General features: G+C 42.5%; 1 protein-coding gene across 3 annotated transcripts in view; it reads right to left on the bottom strand.

Annotated features, from left to right (window-relative positions):
- Positions 1–912: 912 nt before the first annotated feature.
- Positions 913–25,276, bottom strand: part of kcnc2 (potassium voltage-gated channel, Shaw-related subfamily, member 2) — a 99,452-nt gene continuing 75,088 nt past the window's right edge. Inside the window, exons 2-5 of one of the 3 annotated variants that reach the window (XM_031869883.1) lie at positions 12,725–13,658; positions 11,391–11,561; positions 5,721–5,932; positions 913–3,788 (exon numbers count right to left, since the gene is read on the bottom strand). In XM_031869883.1, the coding sequence (XP_031725743.1) occupies positions 5,796–5,932; positions 11,391–11,561; positions 12,725–13,658 (1,242 nt within the window). In that variant the 3' untranslated portion in view covers positions 913–3,788; positions 5,721–5,795. Of the gene's footprint in view, positions 4,854–5,720; positions 5,933–11,390; positions 11,562–12,724; positions 13,659–25,276 lie in introns of all 3 variants that reach the window. The other 2 variants (XM_031869885.1, XM_031869884.1) reach the window with 2 other exon arrangements.

The raw sequence follows: 25,276 nt of genomic DNA, 5'->3' as shown, positions 1-25,276 counted from the left end.
CTCTATGATACCTCATATCAATAGAGACCGGACCAAACTATGTGTATAAATATGTGTGTGTAAACCATATGGTACAAACAATGAATAGACGCTGCCGTATTTATGTCTACATGACGTTATTCTGAGTGTTGATGGAGCTGCTACAATGTTAGCATACCCTAGCATATCCGAGCTCCATTGAGAAGACAAGTACAAATCGGCATCATTACGTAGTTATTTCAGAGTCCCTTTTTGTCGGTTATTGCCGTTAAATCACAGCCAAATCAGTTTATTTTGTGTTCATACAGCTGTAGCAAACAGCGACGTGTGGCTTGCTAGACACAGTGAATATAGCTCGATAACATCCATGGAGCTCCTCTGGACAATGTTATGAACCCAGACATGACGGCGTTTAGTTTCCCGTGATATCTGGGACTTCCACAACAGGTACTAAGCAGAACTAGAGGTTATTTTTTCCATGGTTAATGGCGAACAGTTGAACGGCTTTCAGGGCGAGAAGCCCCGCCCCCTCTCCGGCACGTCCAGCGCGATTCATGCGAATGAACACAAATAGTCCCCAGCGAGACTGGCGGGAATGCGCCGGAATGCGGGAATACGCGGCGCGAATCATTCGCGCCGCGTATTCGCGTGTGAACACGGCATTAGGAGACAACTTCCAGTTCTGAAAAGTGAAGCCAATGCTGAAGTGTGTTAAAGCTGCATTCTCTCTAGTGTCCACCAGGGGGCGACTCCTCTGGTTGTATAGAAGTCTATGAGAAAATGACTCTACTTCTCTCTTGATTTATTACCTCAGTAAACATTGTAAACATGAGTATATGGTCTCAATCTCTAGTTTCAAGTCTTCTTCAATACAGCATGATGTTCATTTAGTACATTATGGTCCATTTAGAGTCAAACAGACCATAAAGCAGGGGATGCTTTAGGGCGGGGCTACATGGTGATTGACAGGATGCTAACATGGTGTTGTCCGGTCTGAGAGTTGTCTGTGTATTCTTCTTACAGCTTCAACCCTTTCACAGTGTCTTTCCCCTTCAGGAAAGTTAATTGTAACATTTTGGTCGGCTAACAATGTCTTATTCAGCGTTTGGTTGGACTTAGCTCCGCCCTCTCGTGTCACTACTGGCTGCAAAAAAATGGCGACTGCCAAAATAGTAATAATGAAGGCTTTAACGTGGTGCACAAACCAATGGATGACGTCACGGTGAGTCCGTCTGTTATGAGGCGGGTAACAATTCAACATATGGAATGAATAAAGTTTCCAAGAATATGTGCGATTTGAAATAGGTCTGCAAATAAGTCGGTATACTAGGGGCAAAGTTCTAAGTTGCATATTAAAACACCCAACAGGTGGTTTGATATGCAACTTCCAATCTTAGGGACAACATAAACTAAAATAACTGTCAAACTGACAAATAAGTTTGTCCCCATGTTTCCTTAAAGTTGCACCAAGTTATTTCCAGGAAACCTTTTGTGAAATTAAAAAGAAAAATGAGGACCCATAAACGTAAGTGTTAACCAGGACCATGCTGTGTGCAGGCTAGAAAGGTTTTCTGGATTTCTATGAATGCAGAATTATCATTACATCAAAAACAGGAGTGCGAAAAAATACTACATACATACTAGCTTGTTTGACATCTTTGTCTGGACATGGCCTTTATTGGAGAATGGAGCTGCTCAGTTGTCATGGAGATGGTTCGGTTGTCATCGAGCGTCCTAAATATGGAGCGGCAGTCACATGATGACTCCTGAAGACTGTGAGACGGGGTTGAAAGCTGCGGAGTAAGCTCGGAAGTGAACCTCGAGTTGACATACTTTTTGTGAAGCTTTGAAATGATTCACTACAATCTGGTATTTGTGTTTGTAAAACAGAAGTGTCACAGCGTGTCAATGAAACACAGCTAGATATACCTTTGAATAAACATGAACCCATATTTCCTCTCAGAGTATTTGTCAGTTTACCCAATCAGGAAGAAAAGAGGTCAGACGAGGCAAAGAAAGAAACAATCAGTTAAAAGATAAATAGTTTATGCGACTCTCTCACATGGCATTTACCTTTACTCTATACACATTGTTTTGAACGTGATATACAGTATGTCATCTTTTTCTTTTTTTTACAATTTGACATAATGTTTGTTTTTTTCAGCATGCATTAGAATGCCAACAAAAAGCTCCACAAATACAGACTTCAAACTAGAATCTTCCTCACAGTAAAACATACAAAAACATGAACACGGATCAAAAAGCCGGACAGTTTTGAGGACAAGATGGAGAAGCACAGCATCGGACTACCATGACTTTCACAGGTAAGAGCAATGTACCCGACAGTAAGAGACACAAAAATACATGTTCTGGAGTCAAAAAAATAAACACCTTTTTTTATCTTCCTTTTTTTTTTTGCAAGTAACGACGTCATCCTAAAGAGACACACGAGGAAGGTACTTGTGTCGATTCAAAGAGCAAAGCAGCATGTGAACTACACAAGGAGGATTGTGGGTACACGGTGACACTTGGCAGCCGACGTGACATAAGAGTTGTGTCCTTTTCCCACCAGCTGTTTAGAGCAGCATCTTCACTTTTTCCATCTTTGTTTATAACGGGCTGCTGAAATCACAGTGTGGATCGGCTCTTTTTTTTCTTTGTCTTTTTTGCTTATTGCAAATCCGGTCCGATTGTTTGGGTGCGAGAGATTGCTACTGTGCAGACGTAGCCATTCTAGAAGTCCCGGTTTAGAACTTGGTTGAACTTCTGCTACACTTTCGCTCCGAAAACTTTGGAAGAATCAAGTTATGCAGTTTTTTTTTTATCATTTAGCCACCGAGAGTTACGAGGAATATTTCAGTGAGGATAATTTTGGTGTGTGAGTAAAAACAAACGATCTGCAGCTCAAACGCAGGGGGGTTGTATGTTTAAATGCACGGCGGGGGGACTTCTACAACGGCGACTGCATCACAGGGGAACTCTGTCTCATTGATGTTTGTGCTAAAACTAACTGGAAGAGTGATGGCATTAGGTCCACTCATTTGGTCTCTGGTCTTTCAAACTGCAGTTCTAACCCTGGTGTTTTAGGATACACACACACACATTAACACACACGCACACACACACACACATTAACACACAGCAGAGCAATTCACCAACTGAAAATCACCGAGGGAAACAAAAGCAGAGATGACCGTACTGTCACATTTATTCAACTTAGCACATTTGTCTCTCTATACTGTATATACTGAATGTAGAATCTCATATATCAACACACTCCAGTTTTAGAACACAAAGTGCCTCGACCGATACATCTTGATACACTTATTGCGAGGGGGGCGGGGGCACCACGGCAAGTAAAGTTGAGTGTCGCGGCCGACCACCTCGTTACTGACTCGCCGTCGGCGGACAGATGTGTGGACAGAGCCGCTTGGCCCAGGTGTGCTGTGTCGTTGTCTTATTTACAGGAGCATTGATCTATACAGTAGATAGTCTCTTTTAAGGACGTGTCCAGTTTGCTTTGCTCTCCCTTTTATTTTTCTCACCTCCACCGCTCCAAAACAGGAAAGCAAAAAGAGAAATCAGGTCCAATGTTATCAAAGTCCTCCCAGGATGTCGTTTGAGTTCCTCTTCCGCTCACTGAGCCGCTGGCTGGGCGGCCGTCCCGTCAAGTGTTTTTTTAGCGTGCTTCCCCGTCCGTATTGTCCTCAGGAGTGGCTCCAAATGAGGGGGGGAGGGGTCCTCCCGCGGCAATAGGTCCTTGCACAGATGACTTTCCCCCCCAGTCATTCAAATAGGAAATGAATGGTCTAAATAAAATAAAATACAAACACATCCCTAAATATCAGAAATGCATAATCTGTCTTTGTTGAGCATCATTTAAGAAGACCATGCCATGCACAGACTGGCTATGTTCAATATATGCACACACACACACACACACACACACACACACACACACACACACACACACACACACAAACACACACACAAAACAAAATAGATAGTATAAATCCATGGTGCTCTTTCCAGAATTATAAAAGCTGTATTGAATATTGTAGTGATTCAAATGGGGTGATTCAGTAATTTGGTGTTCGGACAAAGAGGCGTGTTTGGTCTTCTTTTTTTAATTGTTTGACTTTTTGCCGAGCCATGTGCAAAATGCATCTTACTAAGCCAGTTGCTAGGCAACCATCTGCTACTGGTATAGACACGCTGTAGGCATGGGCAAGTCGTGTCGGTCACGTCTGCTGTCCCGCACCTGTTGGTGCACGGAGGCAATTTATGAAATACAGCAGACGGATACAGCAGAGGCGGCTTCGGTTCAATACGAGACTCCGTGTGAGAAGTGTTCTGAGGGGATTCAGGTCAGTCCGTCTGGTTTGGGGATTGGAGAGCAGTTAATAGCCCTTGGTGATGGCTGATAACAAAGTGAGGCTGTGTAGTTAAAAGAACAGAAACAAAGTTATGTATCAGGTTTTTTGTTTTTTTGCAACAAACTAAATCTGCTCTTGGAGAGTAAATTTCCAAACAAATCTGATGGCACAAGATGCAAATTGCAGTTTACTAATTATACCTATATCTTGGTAATGATCAAAATGCTACAAGCAGCCCTTTCACTAGTGCCATCAAGAGTGCATGTTTCTGCAACTATACACAGGTGTCTCTATGTAGGATTATCGAATAACCCCCAATTTAAGTACGGCCACAATCTTAACTCATGACCAAAAAGGGTGAGAGGGTTCCGCACTGCAACCTGACCCTCACAACCACTTAGAAGGTTTATCTTTACCGCCTTATCCCCTCAAGCCCCTAAGACAGAACGCTGCTCTCTGCTTGTGTGAAACCAGTAAAGACAACCTCTCTGCAGTTATCTATGAGTAAACAACCACACAACAGGCTTTGGTGGCGCTCCATCATAGTAAAAAACAAAACATGAAGGCAACAGGGAGAAAGTTAATGGGAAATAGCAGCAGACGAGCAGAGAAAAAAAACACAAAGACAAACCCACATGCGGAGAGGAACGAAAGCCCAGCTGGGCTTTCTGTGTTTTCAGTCTCCTCAGTGGATTGTTGGTGAAGCTGACGGCAAAATTAGACACAATGCAAGTTCTAAACCCCAATGTAATTATATTAAATAAAAAAAATACCCCTTCAAATACATATAGGCTATACTTATATATTTCCACAAGCTCTACCCGTAGTCGGCCTCGTCCCTTCTCCCCTTGCCACATTGCTTGCAGATGATGGTTACAGGATGATCCATGCAAAAACACGAGCAGGCCCCGGCAGCAGGTGAGGAGCGACAGACGTGTGCGAGCAGTCCTCCATCTCGACGGCCATCCCTCCCAAAAAATAAAAGTAGACAAAGCAAAAGACACCAGTCCCAGTTGTGTGAGGATAAAACAAAATGACATCTCTCTTTCTTTCTTTGGAAGCACGTCCTTTTTCAAAAGGTATCTAAATATAGCAACATCTGATATCCCTGATTATTTTACGTGTCCTTTATTAAATGTTATGGCTGCTACTTCTGGAGCCACCAGTCGGAGTTCTTTTATTGCACTAAATTGAACTAAAGGGGACTCCGAGTCACATAGGAGGACAAGTTAGCTAAGCACATCTATCTTCAAGAAGGGGGGGGGGGGAGTTGCTCAGGCTAGCCCGAGCCACTAACATCAGTCCTAGCTACAAAGTTAAGTACTTATCCACTAGTCACAACACCTAAAAGTTCAGATGTAGTACCAAAGGGAAGTGGTTTGTTTGTGGGGTTGTTTCAGGCCAAAGCGGGCTCCTCCAGGGGGGGGGGGACTGGACATCTCACAGGATGGAGGGGATAGGGGAGCGGGAGCGCCGCAGCGGGCAGGGTGATCCGTAGGGCGAGTTCACAGGAGACAACCTCAGGGTGTTCCCAGCCATGCCCGCTATGTTGTTTAAGCTCCGGGATTTCTCATAGCCTTCGGATGAGAGGGGTGGGGGCGCGACAGAGAGGTGGTGGTGGTGGTGCAGGAACAGGACATGAACACACACAGGCAGGCAGGCGGGCAGGCAACGATCCGAGTCCGAGCCAGCCGAGTGAACCGGGACAAGACAGGAGACAGGAGTGAGACAGAGCAGCGGTAACATACTGTATGGTGAGTGCATGCACAGCAACATTTCCTGACAGTGAGGCGCATTGGAGTCTATGAAAGTCAAAATGTTTCGTAGCTGGAGCTGCTCTAGAGGGACAAATAAACTCATTGGCTGGTACTTGGGGATAAATTAAAGTAATCTCGGACACAGCTAATATCGAGGAAAATTTTATCATTTAAAGATAGCTAAGCTGTTTTACTCTTCGCTGTCAAAGTAGGCGGCTTAATCTGACTGGAAATAACAAGCAGCCGAGTAGGAAAAACAAAACCCCGTCTGCATCAGCCTTCTAGTTGTAAGTCTGAGTCGAGCTATGACTCAATCATCATTCAGCAAAAAATGTCAAGAAACCAGTGGGAAAATGGCTGGAAAGCAACTGTTGCTGGCAGTTACATTTCAATACAATCCAAAGTTAGAATGTCAAAAGGATCTATTAGCGGAAATGAAAAATAGCATTCATAACTATGATTTCATTAGCGTCGAATCACCTTAAACTAAGAATCGTGTTTTCGTTGACCTTATAATGAGCCCTTCATATCTACAACGGGGAGGGGCTGATTCAGCTGGTTGCAATCTGCTAAATCCTACACACTGCTCCTTTAAGTCAATTCAACTAATCCCCCCAAAAAAGCAGCTACATACCATTTTCTTGGAATGGATCAGTCATTAATGTGATTCGTCACATCTGTGCTTTTCCTGCTGTGACAGTATGTGTTCTTTTTTAAACCCTGCTGCAGTGACTGTGCCCAGAGATTTCGTGACATTGGAAGGAGATCCATAAACACAGCACAGCTACTGGCTTAATGCTGCCTTCATGCCATGTTGGATGGAAAATCTTCCTGTTATTCCATCTTGGGAGCTTTCATTATTCAAAGACACCCCGCTGCTAGCATTGTAGTCACAGCAGATAAAAGGGGAATTAAGCTAATTAGCTGATCTTATTGTGATACATGTAGCTTGTAAACCTCAGCGAAAGTTACCTTCGGCTTGTTGACACTTCTCTAGTTTTTTTTAACCACGTGGGTTGTTGAAGTCCCCAATATCGTAAGGAACAGAATTACAACGGAGAGGCTTGTATTTAATAATTTGACATTATTTGACGTTAGCCTCACTAAAATATCTGTCTGGCATATTGTTTAGCTGGACTTACTGGCCTATAGCTAGCTAGGTAAGCTAGCTAGCTAACATGCTGAAGTTCCAACACAATGAGTATCATGATAATGAATGAATCCGCAGCAACTCTACCTTTTAGAAATGCCTATGTCATTAAAATTCCAGTCTGCCAGAGTTCAGTGTGGAACCCTTTACTCGAATACAATATATTGTTATCCTTAAAAGGGTTGAATAAGAGAATCATATAAGCGGTCATATATCTCATGGCATCATCATTAGTATTAGGAAATTGTTTAAAGATTGTAAATCTCAGTAATGGCTAATACATGGTGATAACTTTAAGAATAGAGCGCTGCAGGGACAACATGTTTTTGTAGACGTACAGGAAGCTAGCATCGCACTGGTTCCCTCCAGATTATTACAGAAAACAAGCTTTATGACACTTAGATGTTCTGTTCAGCAAGATAAATGAACACTTTAATGATGTGTTAAAGCATCAATCAGTAGACAGAGTTAGCGTTAGCTATAAACTAACTACAACATGGTCATATGAGGGCGAGTAGCCTACACACAACTGGACAATGAGGGCGGACTAGTCGGCCTGATGAAGTTTTATAGTATCATTTAGCCACTTGTTAGCCTTTGTCTTGTCTTTTTTAAGACACGAAAAAAGCATCAAAATTCACGAGGGGTATTTACTGACATATTTTATGTCATAGAACGAAACATTGAAATGTCTTAAGCTTCTGTTAACTACAGACCTTATTTAAAGCATCTATCCAATATTCCGTTAACAAATTCTGACTCATTTCCAGGTTTTACGACTCATTCCTGCAGCACTCTAGCTGCAAGCAAAGTTGTGGTTCCTTCTTTTTTAAGGTAAGACAGAAAGCTTTTTTGTTCTCTAACCTATGTGTGCTGTGACTGAATTGTGATAGACGTGCTAAAGTAAAAAGTTGTACAGCGGGCACCCCCCAAATTACCATTGTGTATTTCACACACTGTATAACAGTCATATCTAATAAGACTACCAACAAGCACATCATGTATCAAATATAACTGTTTATGCGTGTTTAAATTCAGGTTTTAGCCTGCACGTACCGATGATGATGAGGATAAGAGACCTTCATTTTTAATACTTAAATCATCTGTACGTATTCACACAACAGCTCAAACTTCTCAAAAATTGCAGCATGTGAGCCACGCCGGCGCAAAAAATAAACAAGCAAGCCCAAGCAGCCAGATCATTAATGGAGCATGTCGATCGGCTGGCGTGAACATTGATGAGGAGCAGCTAATGGAAACGTGGCCTCATTACCATACCGCACGCGGCACCATTTGTTTCGCCGAGGCTATCTCAGAGCCAGAATGAGCAGGCGGAACAAAGAGCAGCCTGCGTCTATGCCAACAGGTAGCGGGGGACTAGAAAGGGACCCGATGTTTTATGCATTAGCCGTCAGTGTGTTGCGGCAAAAAGCGACTGCCGACTGAAGCAGCGGAGACCAAGGCACAGCTGCTCGGCCGCCTACGTTGAGCAAACGAGACTGGCGAAGGGCTCTGCTGTGACAGAGACCACCATGATGTGCTCCCTAGAGGATCTGGACCACATGCAAAGTGGTCTAAACTGCTAGGCTATCTAACTACCCAGCGTGGAAATCATTAATTCCTTGTTTTAATTTTGTCCGTACATTGCGGGACAAAAAGTAAACCTTCTCTTACGAAATAGTAGCTGACATTCAATTGAACGTAATCTTTGATTCGCAGAGTGTCACTCCAATGGTATGATAGCATTGATTTGCCCGTTGTAGAGTGAGTGCAGTAGCACTGTGAGGCTACAGAGTAATAACACTGAAAGCCTCCTAGAGAGACAGTTAACTTCTGATAGGAGGCAATTAGCCAAGGCTTACGTTTCCACATTACAGTCCAGATTAACACTCTAATGCCTCAAAAAGCTTGAGATAAAATGGAGGAATTAACCTAACAAACATGCTTTAGGCCTCGCGTGGCGTCTGAATATTATTTTAGTGCAGTTGAATGGAGGCTGCAACCAAAAGTATTTCATAGAAATACTGTGTTTTGTGATTTTCTATCGAACAAGCTGCCACACGACCTCAATTCCACGGCGTGAGTGGCTCAGTTTATGCATTTTAGTTCATGACCTTTTCTGCCTTTTGAAACCACACGGAACAGCAACGGGACTTTGTGGTAATTTCGGCCGATGTGGACTTCACAATGACCTTTAGCATGGGTCAAAGTGTTTGGAAGGTCAAGCCCTTTCTGAGTCTGACCTTTCCACTGATGCAATTCTACATGACCGACAGGCAAATCATCTGGACAAATCTGACATCGTCCAGTGATATCTCTAATTGTAAACCATGTGGACTGTTTCAAAATCTAGTCAAGCTTTAGGGTGAGCCTACAAAGGTTCAACAATCAGAAACAAGAATCGGGGCCGGGGTCAACTCAGAATGTTCGACTTGGTCAAATCGACTTCTTCATTGATATATCAAATTTAAATTTTCAGTGGCAGCATTAAATAAAGGGCTTGGAATTGCATGTTAATACTATAAAAGAATATATGCAACCTAGTCACCAAAACATTTTGACATAGTTTGTATCTATAAACCACGGGATATGTTAAATCAGCCTCGTATCACACCTTGCAGATACGCTTATCGCTTATCGTGGTTAACGTTGTGAAACTATTTTTTAGGTATAGACAACAAAACTACTTGGTAAATGCAGGGTTGGTAATATTGAGAAACTTACAAGAGTACGCTAATGATCCAACCTAAAAACCCAGCACAGTGTTGCCAACTCTTTTCCAATGAAAGTAGCTACCAGCACTAGCTCCAAAAGTTGCTAGATCTTGAAAGAAAGTCACCAAGTTAGCAACACTGACCCTTACGTAGTCCCTTCAGGCCTCCCTCCAAAGCCACTCCCCCAAAAATCACTATGAGCGTAAACAACAAACATGGCTATTGTTAGAACTAAAAGATGTTAAGATAGCAGCTTGTGGATTTGTTCCATGGATTGCTGTTATCATATTTTAAGAATTTCAATTTTGTGAAGATTACCTACCCTATCTTTAAGGTTAGAAAAAAGATCACGGCTCGTGTTAAAATGGTAACGGAACCATGTAACTAGGGTAAATAAATAACAACCGCCGTTATCGCCGTTATCCAACCGTTATCGTTTCTTATACTCCTCACTATACCACCTAACTCTTAATAATGCCCGCTGGATATATGACCGAATGCAAAAATGTTCGACGCCAAAATTCTTTCCTGGCGACTGGGCTGATATGTTTAACAGGTCTGATATGTCAGATAAACACTTCCACGGTCAGCAAGTATAGTAATATATTATTTGATATGAATGTAAATAATTCCACTGTATTAGCTGGTGATTAGCTAAAACTAATTTTTAGAAGCAACAAAATGCATTTTCCAATGTTACAAATGAAGAAGTCAAAACATTTATGAGTTGATAGAATTAAAATCTATTTTTGACATCTGCTGGTGTACCATCACCTTAGGGGCAGATGATACACTTGGTAATTTCTTTGGGAGGTACAGACGGGCAATGAAACCTGGCAACAGCGAAATCAGTGAGACGCGGGAAATGTATTCCAGTGTTTCCAGGCAACAGGAAAACATGAAGAAATCGTGATGAAAGCAACAGTTCTGAGTCAACTGCATGGACGCTGTTGCCCCTCAGAATTGCCAAAAAAAAGTGGTGCTGCTGAGGGCCGCGGTAGCAGATCCACAGGTTACGTTACCTGAGCCGACTAGGCCAGAACAAACAGCCCCCCCCCCCCCTCCAGGGATGTCGGTGTCCCAGTCACTAAGGATATGGATCAGCTGATGAGGATTTTCACTGATTGTCTTAAAACATGTGGAACTCTGACAATTGTATTCCTATGGTAAAACGTACATATAAAGCATATTCCACACATACTGAAAATAGCGGCCACAGGAAAACCTAACCCTGACTAGTACGTGATGACTAATGAGTGATTAAGTGTCAATGCACAATAGCAAGCATGATTTTCAGAATGATTCTGAAACTAATATTATTATTTTTTCCGAAACTGACATATAATAAATGAATCAATGCGTGACATATTCATTAAAGGTCAATGAAAGCCAGTAGAGTTACACATGCAGTTACCTGTTTTTCGCATCCCTCCGTCTGCAGGGCAGCTGTAGTCACTAGCAGCGAGCAGGAAGCATGTCCCCCCGCTCCGCCGGTCCTGTTCCCGGGTGCTGGACCTTCGCATGGGGACCCTCTCCTCTGGAGACATGGTCAGGTCGCTGCCCCTGCTGCAGTCTGCTGACAGAACTGTGAGAAATGAAATGGGTCAGGTTAGAGATCGGAAATATTCTGGCTGGGCTTTGTTTTTTGTTATTTATTTATTTTATATTTTATTCTATGTTCCTAAATTCATACACTTTTCAATTCTACTATTCTGACATAACAGAAGGGTTTAAGATTTGAATCCTGAGTTTATAACAACAAAAGCCCAAAGAAATGAACTTACCTTAACGGGACATACTAAATAATTAGGTAATATGATAGTTATAGATTGTTTTAATCACATCCCTCCCTTCGTACATATAAGTTGCTGTGGAATTTAAAGTCTGGCATTTAACCTTGTGCAACTTTAATGTCAGTAACATTTCTCTAGTAACAGCAATATCTGGATGTACTTGTGGGACGGCTACATATGCCATACTTAAAGAAAAGGAGTAGGGTTCAGGTCACAGTCTGTTACCATTACATCAATCATTACGTGTGTCTGTGTGACTGGAGACCAGTGTCCCATTTTCTTCCCATTGAAGAGGAAAGTAACTTGCAGACTGTGTATTTGAAATTACCTCTGAGGACTAAACCAGATTGATTCTGTTTGTGCATTCAGTTGAGCCGTGATTCATTGTATGCTTATTGAATATAAGGTTCTGAGACCTAATAAAGAAGAGCCCATAGGGTGCGCCTACCCTCAAGAGTGTCTGCTCTAGAATTCAAAGAAAGCCGATGTACGGAGGTCGACACTAATTTCCGTCAATATGAGATGTGTAAGAGTAAATTACTGATGTGCGCCTGGAGGGGAAAAACAGCCACCTACGGTCTGAGCAGCGAATGAACAATCCCTGCTGCAAGAAAAACTTGGACACAAGGACTCTGACTTCTTATCAGCATAAGCCGTTTCACACAGCCGTCTCCTACTCGCAGTACCTTGTGCATCGCCTTCCTCGTCACTGTGGCAACCAGAGATGAAGGCTGCGAGGCAAGAGAGCTCAGTCGTCTGTGAGGGAGCTGCTGTGGTGAGAGCGAGTCTCCGGGGGAAAACCATTTATAGTCTCAAGGGGGAGTCTGTCAAATGGACACATATTTCTACCTGAGAGGAGGTCTTCTTGCTGTCACTACATATAGAACACCACTCGATGTAACCTCTACTTTAATACCGAGGTGTGGCTGCTCATGATTTTTTGATCGGGTCTTACCTGAGCGGTTGCGTTCTAGCACCCTGCTCCCTTTGACGTGGCACAGGTCACCTTGTGTGCTGTTGCAGGTGGTGTTGAGATCTGCTTTGCAGTATATGGGGGACCCTCCCTGCACCACCTGAGGGATGTGTTTCTTCCTCTTCTTGGGCAGCTTCTGCTTGGCCATGGCCAGGGAGTAGTACATCCCAAAGTTATTGACGATGACGGGCACAGGCATGGCTATCGTTAGCACGCCCGACAGGGCGCACAGTGCGCCAACGACCATGCCCGACCAGGTCTCTGGATACATGTCGCCATAGCCCAGTGTTGTCATGGTTACCACGGCCCACCAGAAGCCAATGGGGATGTTCTTGAACTTGGTGTGGTTGCTACCGGTGGGGTCGTTGGGCTTCGCGCCGATTCGTTCGGCATAGTAGATCATGGTGGCGAAAATTAGCACTCCCAACGCCAGGAAGATGATGAGCAGCAGGAATTCATTGGTGCTGGCCCGTAATGTGTGACCCAGCACCCTTAACCCCACGAAATGGCGCGTGAGCTTGAAGATGCGCAGGATACGAACAAAGCGCACCACCCTGAGGAAACCCAACACATCCTTGGCGGCCTTTGAGGAAAGGCCACTCAGCCCCACCTCCAAGTAGAAAGGCAGGATAGCCACAAAGTCGATGATGTTGAGAACACTCTTAACAAACTCCAACTTGACCGGGCAGAAGGTCACACGCACCAGGAACTCGATGGTGAACCAGAAGACGCAAACGCCCTCCACGTAGGTGAGCGCGGGGTCAGTTTCTATTTCGTACTGCGGGCCTGAGTCCGGCACGCTGCTGTTCCGCATCAGTTCCGTCTTGTTGATGATGGTGTTGAAAGCCTCGTGAGTCTCCAAGCAAAAGGTGGTGATGGAGACCAGGATGAAGAACAAAGATGCAAAGGCTATAAACTACAGGAGAGGAGAAGAGAAAAACACACGTTACCATCAATGCACCCCTTACATTTCAAATGGTTTGAACCTATACACCGGCTGAGGAGTCATACACCGTGATAAATCAATTAATTTACTCTTGAGAAAGAGAGAGGACTCAGACAAGTTTAATTAACTTGCATCAAGTTGAATTGGACTCCAGAGAGAGGAGCAATCTATTAGCAAGACCAACAAATAAACACACACTTCTCCCTTGTTCCTGGTGGGAATGTAACACGGGAATGCAAATGCAGTCAGATTTAATTTAATGCTGCTGGTATGTTGGGCTGTTGGCAGCAAAGCAGGGAGAAAAGTGGTTAAAAGCAGACATCAGACTTCAGAATCAGTGGGGAATTGGGAAAAGGTGGTTATTTTTGTTTCCTATAGCATTTTAAGTGATGCCACATCTCCTTGTAGTTGCATTGCATGTGATGTTGGGGTGTTGTACTATACTTGGTTTTTAAATCATGCATGTGACCCCTAATAATGAAGTGATTTGTAGGTGAGACTCCACATCACAGGTTGCAAATGTGTACTTGTTGTGAACGGGTCGATTACAAAATGTTTTGTTTCAGAGTCTTGAAGAATTCAAATGGAACGAAAAGCAGAGGTAAAAGTAATAAAAGAGAAACTAGAATGACCACCTTGTGGTTGCATGCCTCAGCCAACCAGTGAAGTTGCAGTTTTGCATCCATGGTTGCCCAAATTGTCATCACTTCAGCATTTTATCCGAGCAGACATTTGAGTGAAATTATCACAATTATCGTATAAATTCTTGAGTTATGGCCAAAAACCTGTTTTGTGAGGTCATAGTGACCGAGCACCAAATTCTAATCAGTTCATCCCTGAGTCCAGGTGGACGCTTGAGCCAACTTTGAAAAAAAATCCCTTCAGGGATCACGGATCGGATCACACCTCACGGTTCGGATCACTTGTGAACCGCTGATCTATTGTATGATTTTTTGTTTTTTTTACAGTGTAATCATCATAGTGTGTAATAAAGCTTTACTACTGCTGTTCCTTTTCAAGTAACAAGTCCCCGAATATCAATGCAAAGTGTCAGTGAACAGATATAAAGCAGTAGTGTGTTCACGTCAGTGGCGGGCCGTGCATTTTATACCTGGGCCTTCACTGCTGTCCTGCAATTGAATAATCTCATTATGACGCCACAGCTACGGTTATTATTTGTTTTGTGTAGAAATGAACCTCAACACCTATAAATACACTAATTGCAGAGTGCAGATACATAAATACGCCGAGAGTGTGTCTTCTCTCTTCTCTGACTGCAGCTGGGACTGCTGTGCGAGGCTACTGTGAGACTGACCGCCTGTCAGTGCTTCGGGGCGGCTCACGGCAGCACCCGCTGCTCGTCCATGACAGTGCAGAACGTACGTGCTTTAACGTCAGAGTCAAAACACCAGAACAGTCTCCAACACCAGAAAAAGTCGCTAGATTTGTCGCTAGTAGCTTTTGACAAAAAAGTCGCCATGAGGGTTTGGAAAGTTGCCAGATTTTGCGAGAAATTTGCCAAGTTGCCAACACCGACTAAATGTGTCCCCAGCGCAACATTGGATGTAACAATAGTTCCTATCACATATAAAACCAAACAAAAATCCATCTTCATAAAAACAAGTTGTACAAATAATAATGTATAAACAAATGTAAAATGCAGACAAACACATTTAACTTACCAGAGCTGCTGTTCACTATTTAGCTGTTCTTCCTCCTTTCTTTGTTAACAAAGAGTTTACTCTCACGGTTGTTCAGTACATCCGTGTGTTTTAGTTCCAGTAAGAAGTCCTTCTCCATTCATGGACACCAGTGAAGACAGTCGAGCCTCCCCAGTTGTATTTCTTGAATACGTTTTAATGCGTTTGAGGGCTGAAAATGTCCGCTCGACAGAGGCAGCAGATATTGGGATTGTCACCGCCCAACATGTCACGCTAGCCCACTGACCAATCACGTATGGCTAGGCCAGCTAGCAGGCTCTGACACGTCAAAGAATACGCCCAACATGTCAAACTAAAGATCTGATTGGTTGAACACTATGACAATCAACAATATCGTCCCCATTCATTTAAACTGCAAGGGGATTCACTTGTGAGTCTGCAGGCCTCGGCCTCTCTTCTTACCTAGAGACACAGAGGTGAACACTGATTGGATAAAAGCTCTACTTAAAACAAGCTGCACTGGAAGCAGAGCAACTGAGGAAGACAGTAGCTGTGCAATGAGAAAATAAGATAATGGGGAAAAAAATTATAATACATGTAGTGTATTTATGAAAAATTATTAAATTATAAAATAGCTATAACTTTGTGATTCTGTCTAGGCCAGCAGAGAAGACCTTGCTGGCCCTGACGGCCCACCACTGGTTCACGTGAACGGAGCAGGTTAAAGGCATTTAACGGTGAACGTCATGGCGAGCGGAGGAACTTGAGAAGCTCCCGGCGTCATTGAAGTTGCAAATTTGGGAGCATTTTGTCTTCCCTGTAACTTATAATGATGGATAAGGGTGGTGGACAAAACCGTTATGTTAAACCGGTATATAGGCGTTGTGTTGGGCCTTAGCCCTATTTTTAGGCCTCTGCTCGAAAATTGCATACCCATACTAAAAAGACTGTAATTCTGTAACTACAAGGTCTATTTTAATAATTTCGATGTTATAATACAGGTAACACGTGTGAGATTTGTTCAGATGTGTAAATAATGTGTATATGTTACTGGTTAATAGTAAATGAAGATGGCACACAACTCAAATTGAAAAGTTTCAGGTTCGCCTGAAAAGAAAGCACTGAAAGCATGAGTACCTCTTTTGAATGATGCTAACGAAAGTTTAAACCTCTCCCAAAATCATAGCACAACATGTCAGCAGTCTCTGCAAATTTTGGCTTTGATAAAGTGAAGCAGAACAAAGTTAGAGAGGTTTTAGTACAGAGAGGTCAGGTGGGGTCAAGCAAAATTGTCACATGTTCCAGCTGTTCCATTGTAATTTATGTAATTTATTTACTATATATTTCACTTGTTTTATCACTAACAGTGTTCAATCTATCCAAATACAGCAGTTTGGCATCAGCTGTGAAACATGGATCCATTCTCGTCTGACTGCAGTTTGCCTGTGTCTGTATCTCAGCCTATGATTGGTCAATTTGAGTGAATGAGACCTCCTTCGACGCGTCAGAGTCTCAGGAATTCAGTGGGAGTAGCCTGGTGTTGATTGACAGAATCGTTAGCCAGTAAAAATCAAAAACGCGCTGCTCATCGCCCTGCGTAAAATTCCATTCGCCAAAAGTCAAATTCCTTCCCCCCCGGTCCCACAAGCTTGGTTGACCCCCCTTCTTCGGGAAATAGATGAGAAACAGACAGGATATACGTAGCAACAGTGTATTTAGCCGGGAAACGAGGAATTATGCCGTTCTTTCCATGATTCAGCGTAAAGGTGAGGTGCTGCTAAGATTTTTTTTCGGTGAAGCGGTTTGTTGTTCTGGCGTTTGTTTGCTCACAGCTCTGTACTGGTTTCACGGAGAGAAATTCTGAAGATATCTCTGGATTCTGTGTCGAATTCTCTTGCTTTCTGATACCTCGGTTGTCCGTGTCAGCTTGTAGCTTTGTCTTGGTATATCGAAGCGGAGTGGGTAGCTTGCCGAGTCATGGCAAAAAATACGTGATATTGTGGTACATCTTCTAGTTGATTATATTAGTTCGTGTATAATTGTGTTTGCAGTGTGTAAAATGGCTTCGATGATATTTTTGCCCATAATCTCTTCGTTAAGTGGGTATATAACGTGTGTAGCATTCATTATATTCGTTTCTGAGAATTGCATTTGTATGACACGCTGTACGCTAAACTTTCTCCGTAGCCCCCCCCTGGGGGAGCTCTCGGGTACAGCGAGTTAAAGAGAAAGACATATGACAACGGCAATACATCGGGCATGTCCACACATATGAAGCGCCACCATCACGGTCTGTCAGCGACGGGGACCACGCCACAACAACAACGTATCATTGCGGCATTTAAGAAACCGCTTGTGGCAGAATCAGACCGGGCTAAAGCTATTACAACATCTATTGGGGTCTTTATTGCTGCAGACATGAGGCCATACTCCGGTGTGGAAAACAAAGGATTTCAAAATCTGGTTAAAGTGCTCCAGGGCAACGAAGAGCTACGTGACTGTGACCGCTCACTTCATCACGGAGGAGTGGGAGATTCATAGTCCGGTGCTGCAGACACGCCCCCTCTGTGAGAGTCACGCAGACACACACCTGGTGCAGGTGCTGGCAGAAGCAGTAGAGTGGAAGCTAGACACGCCCAATAGCAATATCCCAGTCACCACAGACAATGTAGATATTCTCATCTTTTTGAAGAAATAAATATAAAGTTGTAGACCATTTCACAGTAATGGTAAACATTATTGCAGTGTATTTGAATGACATAACCTGACAGGAAGTAAACATAGACCCAAGTTGTTGCCGAGCAGTTCAGTTCAGTTGAAACAGTGGAAGCTAGCTCACTGGCTGTTTCTCTCTTTCAATATTGATCAAAGGACGAGGGTCTCAACATACCTCATGTTGCACTTAAATTTAACAGAAATTAGTATTCTTGAATGTTTTACTTTTATTTCTTATTTATTTCATTTTGTTTCAAATTGGACATCTTCAATATTTTTGTTTTTATGTAAGAATATAGCCCAAAGTTCTCTTTCTGGTGACAAGCAGCCCCCATTTGGGTGCTGAGCGAGACCGTTTAGGGTGGTACCGTGGTTCCGAATGGACTTTTTATCAAGAAATATCAAAAATGCTACAGACATATTAAATACCGAATTAACAAAAAAAGTCTGGGCAAAATCATCATACCAGCCATTTTACACAATTATACACAGTCATACACAAACTAATTCAATAAACTAGAAGATTTATCACAAAAATCACAGATTTTTCTCCAAAAATCGGCGAACTGTGCACCCGATTTTCATCTTCCATCACAAAGCCGGCATCGATCATGGCGGATGGATATATGATTCCGCACTAGGGCTGCATAGCGAGTCGAATCACGGTCTCCGAATTCACCTCCGTCAAACCATTCAAAAGTTATATGAACAAAGCCAACAAACAACACACTGCTCCCCAGAAAAAATAATTGAAAGTCAGCATAGCTTTTGGTGATTTTCGTGCCGAAAAACGCAGGTAATCCATTGAAATCCGATGCAGCGAAAATAATCCCTTTCTGCACTCTCTCTCTGGATTGAAATGAACGTGCTGGGACCTTCTATGAGGAAATGGCCAGCATTTTTCTGCTGGACCAATGGATTTTACGCATAGGGGTTGTGCCAAGCATATCGAAATTTTTAGTGGATAAAAGGCTGTCAATCTTCGAAATAACCCACGTAGTGCTTTCGTTACTCTCTTCCGCATTCAACAAGGTGTCACATGATGAAATCCGCCAATCACAGGCTACACAGACACTGACTGAGAGGAGATTTTTTTATGGAGGAGAGACATGAGAGCTGAAAATGGCTGAAAATGATGCCAAACTGCTTTATTACGATGTATTGAACATTCTTAGTGATAAAGCAAGTGAATATATAGTTAATGTGTAGTTATATAGTATATAAAATTAGAATAGAGCAGCGCAAAAGCTGGTTCCAAAAATGAGAATTCGGCTTGAAACTCTGTACTCAGACCTCATTTATGCTGGCCTGTTTCACTCAATCTAAGTAAAATGTGCTTGTAGAGACCACAAACATGTTGTGCTATCACTATGGAGTGTTTTTAGGCTTCAATCGGCATTATTTCAAATAACTATTTTCAATAAGTGCTTTTTTTTCAGGTGAACCTGAAACTTTTCAATTTGAGCTGTGTGCCATCTTCATTCACTATTAACCAGTAACATATACACAATATTTACACATCTGAGCAAGTCTCTCACAAGTTTTATCTGTATTATACCATCAGAATTATTAAAATAGACCTTCTAGTTTCAGATTTACAGTCTTTTGTTGTATGGGTATGCAATTTTCGAGCAGAGGCCTACCAATAGGGCTAGGGGGCTGTCGTCACCAAAAGTGTTCTTGAAGTTATTTAATTAATTAATGGAAAGAAAAGTTATATTTGTCTCCTTCCTGAATGCATTCTTATGAAGAAGCCTGCTATGATGCCCATGTCTATAATGGATTTTAAACATACTCATCTTTACTTTTAGCACTGTGTGATTATAGTGATGATTATAGTTACAAAGGACTTCAAATATTAATAATGCTTTATCACAATATGGAACAATTATAATGATGTATGAGGTCAAGCATCATGATACTTGATAATTGCTGGTCAAAAAAATACAAATCAATCAACAAATCTATGCAAGAAAAACACAAAATGTAAAATACAGTTTCAATTTACTTAAAGCAAACAATGACCACCAATAATCATATTATAATGCATTACAACAGTGATTATGATGCATTACAAAAAGATGATAATGTATTATAACTATGGGAATAATAATACAAAACATGCAAAACATAAATGTCAGGGATTGACCAGCAATTGTGAATTATGATGATACTTGACCTCATAAGTCATTGTAAATGCTTTATGTGTTATGATTACAGTTGTAAAGCATTATGAATATTTATGTTTGCCAAAAACTACAATTATACAGTGCTAACAGCTGATTATAACGCAAGTATGTTTATAATGCATTATAAACATGAGTGTCATGTTACCAGAAGTTCTATTTAACAATAATAACAATATATATATAATTATTATGAAGTTGCTGAAATAGATTTTCCTTTTGGCAAAATGAGAGCGTGTGTATCCACTTGCAGCTGAATCTGCATGATAACAGTTTTGAATGATGAGTCATATGCCGATTTATTTTGTGGTTTTGTTTTGGTCTTCCTCTGCAAAGTGTTAATGGAACCACCTGTCAGATGCAGAGCTTGCATCCAACTTTTCCCCGCCGCCCTGGAAGAAGCTCAGGATGCGAACATCAACATCCTTTCTCCAAGGAGCTAGACGGAGCAGATTTACACACACACACACACACACACACACACGCAGCCTGCTATGCTCCTCCACCTTTTACCTCCCACAGTCCATCCACTGGTGCGCTCTGCCCACTGAGCACCTGAAGAAGCCGTTTCACACCCGGCCTTGTTTTCTTTTTTTTTGGATCGCATGACTCACAACACTCTCAAAATATCATTGCCACTATTTGGGTCACCGTGCTCATGAACTGTTTGCGTGCATTCACTCTGCTGCCGTTAGCACGCTCTTTCTTCACATACCATATATATTGTATGGAAGTGGCGGGCTGTGCATTTTATACCTGGGCCTTCTGTACTGTCCTACTACACTTGAACCAACTTCTAATAAGCTCATTATGACGCCACAGCTACGGTTATTATTTGTTTCTAGGGGTGAAACAATACACATATACATATTAAAACGTTCGGTACGAGGCTTACGAACCGAACAATACGTTGAATAATATTAGTGCGTTTGGAAAATGCAGAAGCTTAAATTGTGGGAAATATAATGTTTTCGGTGGACTGCGCTCACGTAGGAGACAACGGGCTGTGTGACCTCTGAACACGGAACAATAACAAAAAACAGCTGAGGCCCCGCAGTGTATTCAGACAGGCTAAGCTAAACTAGCTTAGCGGGGAAACAACAGCAGCACACAATCTTCGAACTCTCCTCACAGCGTTTAGCTGTTCCCTATTGATTCAGACAGGCTAAAGCAATCGACACATAAACCCCATTTTTCCAGACCATCATTCTTGCTTTGTTAAAGAAAACAACAGCCCGAACAGATTCAATTGTCCGGACAATAACCCTGCGCATGACGGTATGCTTCGTAATTAATGGACAATGCATATAGTCCAAATCAATGTAATTAACACAATGAGAAGAATAAACTCACAAGAACCAGTCACATATATTTATACGACAACAAAGCAACAAATCAATCCAGCAACACTGCAGCGCTAGAGCACGAGCCATTCATATTACTCATAAAAACTACACGACAGACAAATGAACGCAGTAGTAACGCTACTGCAGATGTAAAAAAACTAAAGCAGTGAACTTACCAAAGCTGCCTTCACTTAAAGACAAAGTCCATCCTCCTTTCTTTGTTAACAAAGTCAGTAACTCCTAAATCCATTTCTCCTCCTCCTTCAGCCATTGAGTGTTAAAAAACAAAGCAGGGAAAAAAAATTATAATCTACACAAAGCAAAACGCTAAAAATGTCATAACTTCTCTTACATATGTTTCAACCTGAACTCTTACTAAACACTAACATCTGCTAGCTAGCTTTCTGTTTGACAAAAGTCACGCTGGCCCACTGACCAATCACAGCGCACGTTAATGCAGACGTACTTAGGAGGCTACCTCGGTACCACTGGCACGTCAAAGAATACGCCCAACATGTCAAACTAAAGATCTGATTGGTTGAAGACTATGACAATCAACAATATCGTCCCCATTCACTTAAACTGCAAAGTCTACCTAGAGGGCATCGGGCCTCTCTCCTTACATAGAGATATAGAGGCTGAATCTGATTGGATAAAAGCTCTCCTTAAAACAAGCTGTGCTGGAAGCAGCGCAACAGAGGAAGACAGGAGCTGTGCAATGAGAAAATAAGCTGATGGGAAAAAATATATAATACATGTAGTGTATTTGTGAAAAAATATTAAATTATAATATAGCTATAACTTTGTGATTCTGTTCAGGCCAGCAGAGAAGGCCTTGCCCTGATGGCCCACCACTGCTGTGTGGCCTTTTTGACTTATAAGTGCCTGTGTGTTCTCCAGCAGAATGACATCATCATTCAGCAGTCACTTAGCATCATCCACTTTATACATGCAACAAAATAGGCAGTAAATGATAATGCTGAATGTTTTCAATCTTGTGTCATCGGTAGAAGCCATATTCCCATTCACAAAATGTTCACAGACCCCTTTGATACCCATTTTTCTTTCAACTTGAGCAGCATACATTAGTGATGTACTGAAAGTTAGAACATCCTTTCAACAAGACATCCAGGTCTCCACGTTCCCAGCTCTAACATGGTGTGTTACTGCACTGCATTTGGTTCTTATACAGACATTTTCCTTCCTCTACAGACTCATCTGGGTGTGAGGCGGAAGTAAACAAGACACCATTTCTGCTGCTGATCTCACTTGTAAACCTGCACGGTCACACAAAATGCAATGGTTTTCACTCTATTAACGGCCTCTCTGAAACCAGACCATCTTTTTTAATTTCACTGATTGAAATTCTATGAACAGTTTCTTGCGACTCAGAAGAAATCCCGGATTGCAGATTTATAATCATAAGCTGTCAAGTAACTAGAAAAGGGTTTAGTAACAACATAGGGAATTTACACCCATACTGTAGAATGATTTCTTTTCACGTAGCCTGTGTCATAACACTATCTCACGCTTGTTTTTTGAGACTGAAAAACTTCCACATGAACATTCCACAGTCTACCATCAGAGGGGACGACTGTCGGCCGTAACCAAACATTTCTACTCTCACAAACTGTGAATACATTCAGTTGGACTGGGCCACTGCAGTAATAAAGGCATTGTTAGAGAGCACAGCACATAAATCACCAGTCCGTAGCAGTGCAAAATAGCTACAACTGAAAACTTTATTTTTTAGCTGCGAACAGCAGCTCTATAGTTCACTCTCATGGTCCGTACAATCGCCCCATCCTTCAGCGCCCTAGGACCCTGGAGGTCAAGTGTGTGGGTGTGAAGGTGTGAGTTTGTGTTCCCTCCGTCATAGACATAGGTGGCATCATTGGTCTCAGCAGAGACCAATGATGCCACCTACGTCCACCTACATCCAGAGAGTCCTTTTTCATTAGTGATGGTTTGCCCGCCCTTGAGCCACGCCTCCTTTCATAACTCATGAACCATTCCTCGTTGCCACTTGTTGGAGGTGTGTGAATGCATGCGTCACATTGTTTAGCTTTCTTCAATTTTCACATAAACATCCAAGTCATATTTAAGAGCATTGATTTCCCTGGAAGCTCTGATATCTCCAAGTCGGTGCTCACTAATCCCTCAAAAATTAAAAAAATATGGATGCCTCAGAACCAAGGTCTGACACTCCGCATCATGAAACCCACCTTTAATGGATATAGTGCTATAATAACAATGTATGGTTTTAAACCTGTACATAACCAACTCCATCTTGAGCTGCCCTACGATGTGAATGCTCACAAGTTGCGACTCTTTTGCATCTCTACCATACTTTGTGTACTTATCTTACTTATCTGTCTACTTACAATTAAATATTCCCAGCAATTGAAGACATTGGCTGAAACGAGCAGCGGGACAACCTGAGCCGCTTCCTCTGGCTGCTCGGATGCTGCGCCCGCTAATGACGACCAACCGCCGTCTCGTAATAAGCCGGAATTTTGTTGTGTTCATGTCTGCTGACTGAAGATATATTAATAATAATATAATACTGATTTCCAGACCACACACACACACACACACACACACACACACACACACACACACACACACACTCAGCCTGTGCTAAACAAGTCCTGTACTTTTATAAATGGCTCTTTGAAGACAATGCAGGGCGGATGTAGCGCGGACGGTTCATCTCTGAACAATGCAGATCAAATTTGGCCCAAACAATCGGCCCGTTTTCATTACGGTTAGACCTTTCAGCTCTGGAGTTTCTCGCTCACGGGCACAGCTGATGACGGCACTGTTGCAGAGGCCAAGGGTGTGAACTTCACGCCTGACTCTCAACATGTGGCGGCAAAAGCCATGTAGGTTTCCATCATGAATAATCATTATAGAGGCTGATTTCACTGATTATATGTCTGTTGTTGTGTGAAAGCCCTGGAATGAAAACGTCAGTGATAGCAGTGTTTTTTGGGGCGCACACTACAGGTTTGTTCGCACACTGTGATGAACATTTCAGTCTCCATGGGCAACTAGCACGGCATTACGCTTTGCTCTAAGTGTGACCGACGTATCAAGGATCTTCTTTCTCCTCTCACAAGGAGCTCTTGCTCGTTCTCATTCAACACAGCTGGCAAGATGATTCACAGTTAACATTAAAACCTTCAATTTGTTTTTGTTTGTTTTCAGCATTGTGTCACCATGCCTGAGTTGAATGCGTTCATATCAGAGCTGCATCGCATTAGGCTCAGACTCTTATCTGTCACTCAACATCCGCAGGAAGAGCCGGACGTCTCCTCCGGCAAAGAATCGATCTCCTTACACACGCTGTAATCACATCTTAGACCTTGTTAGCGGGGAAAAACTGGGCAGAATGATAAATGGCAGCCGTCTTCTTTAAAAGCTCGGCTCTGTGCATCTCTTCACATGCACTGTACAAACTGAGAGATTTATTAGGACTTAACAGATTCAGCCGGCAGCCCTATCACCACCCCGAACCCTGATGGGATGCGATCGCTTTCACAGCCCTGAAGCGGGGAGGCCTTTACTCATAATCACATCATTTTTCATGAGACGCCTCGGCCACTCCCTGGAACTCTGCCTGTTGGCGGCCAATAAAAGAGACATGAGGAAAATGCCGGATCAAACAGCTTTGATTC

This window comes from Anarrhichthys ocellatus, unplaced genomic scaffold (genome assembly GCF_004355925.1).
Source record: "Anarrhichthys ocellatus isolate YVR2014 unplaced genomic scaffold, GSC_Weel_1.0 scaffold49, whole genome shotgun sequence".
In the NCBI taxonomy this organism is placed as follows: Eukaryota; Metazoa; Chordata; class Actinopteri; order Perciformes; family Anarhichadidae; genus Anarrhichthys; species Anarrhichthys ocellatus.
This window is presented reverse-complemented; position numbering and strand designations above follow the sequence as displayed.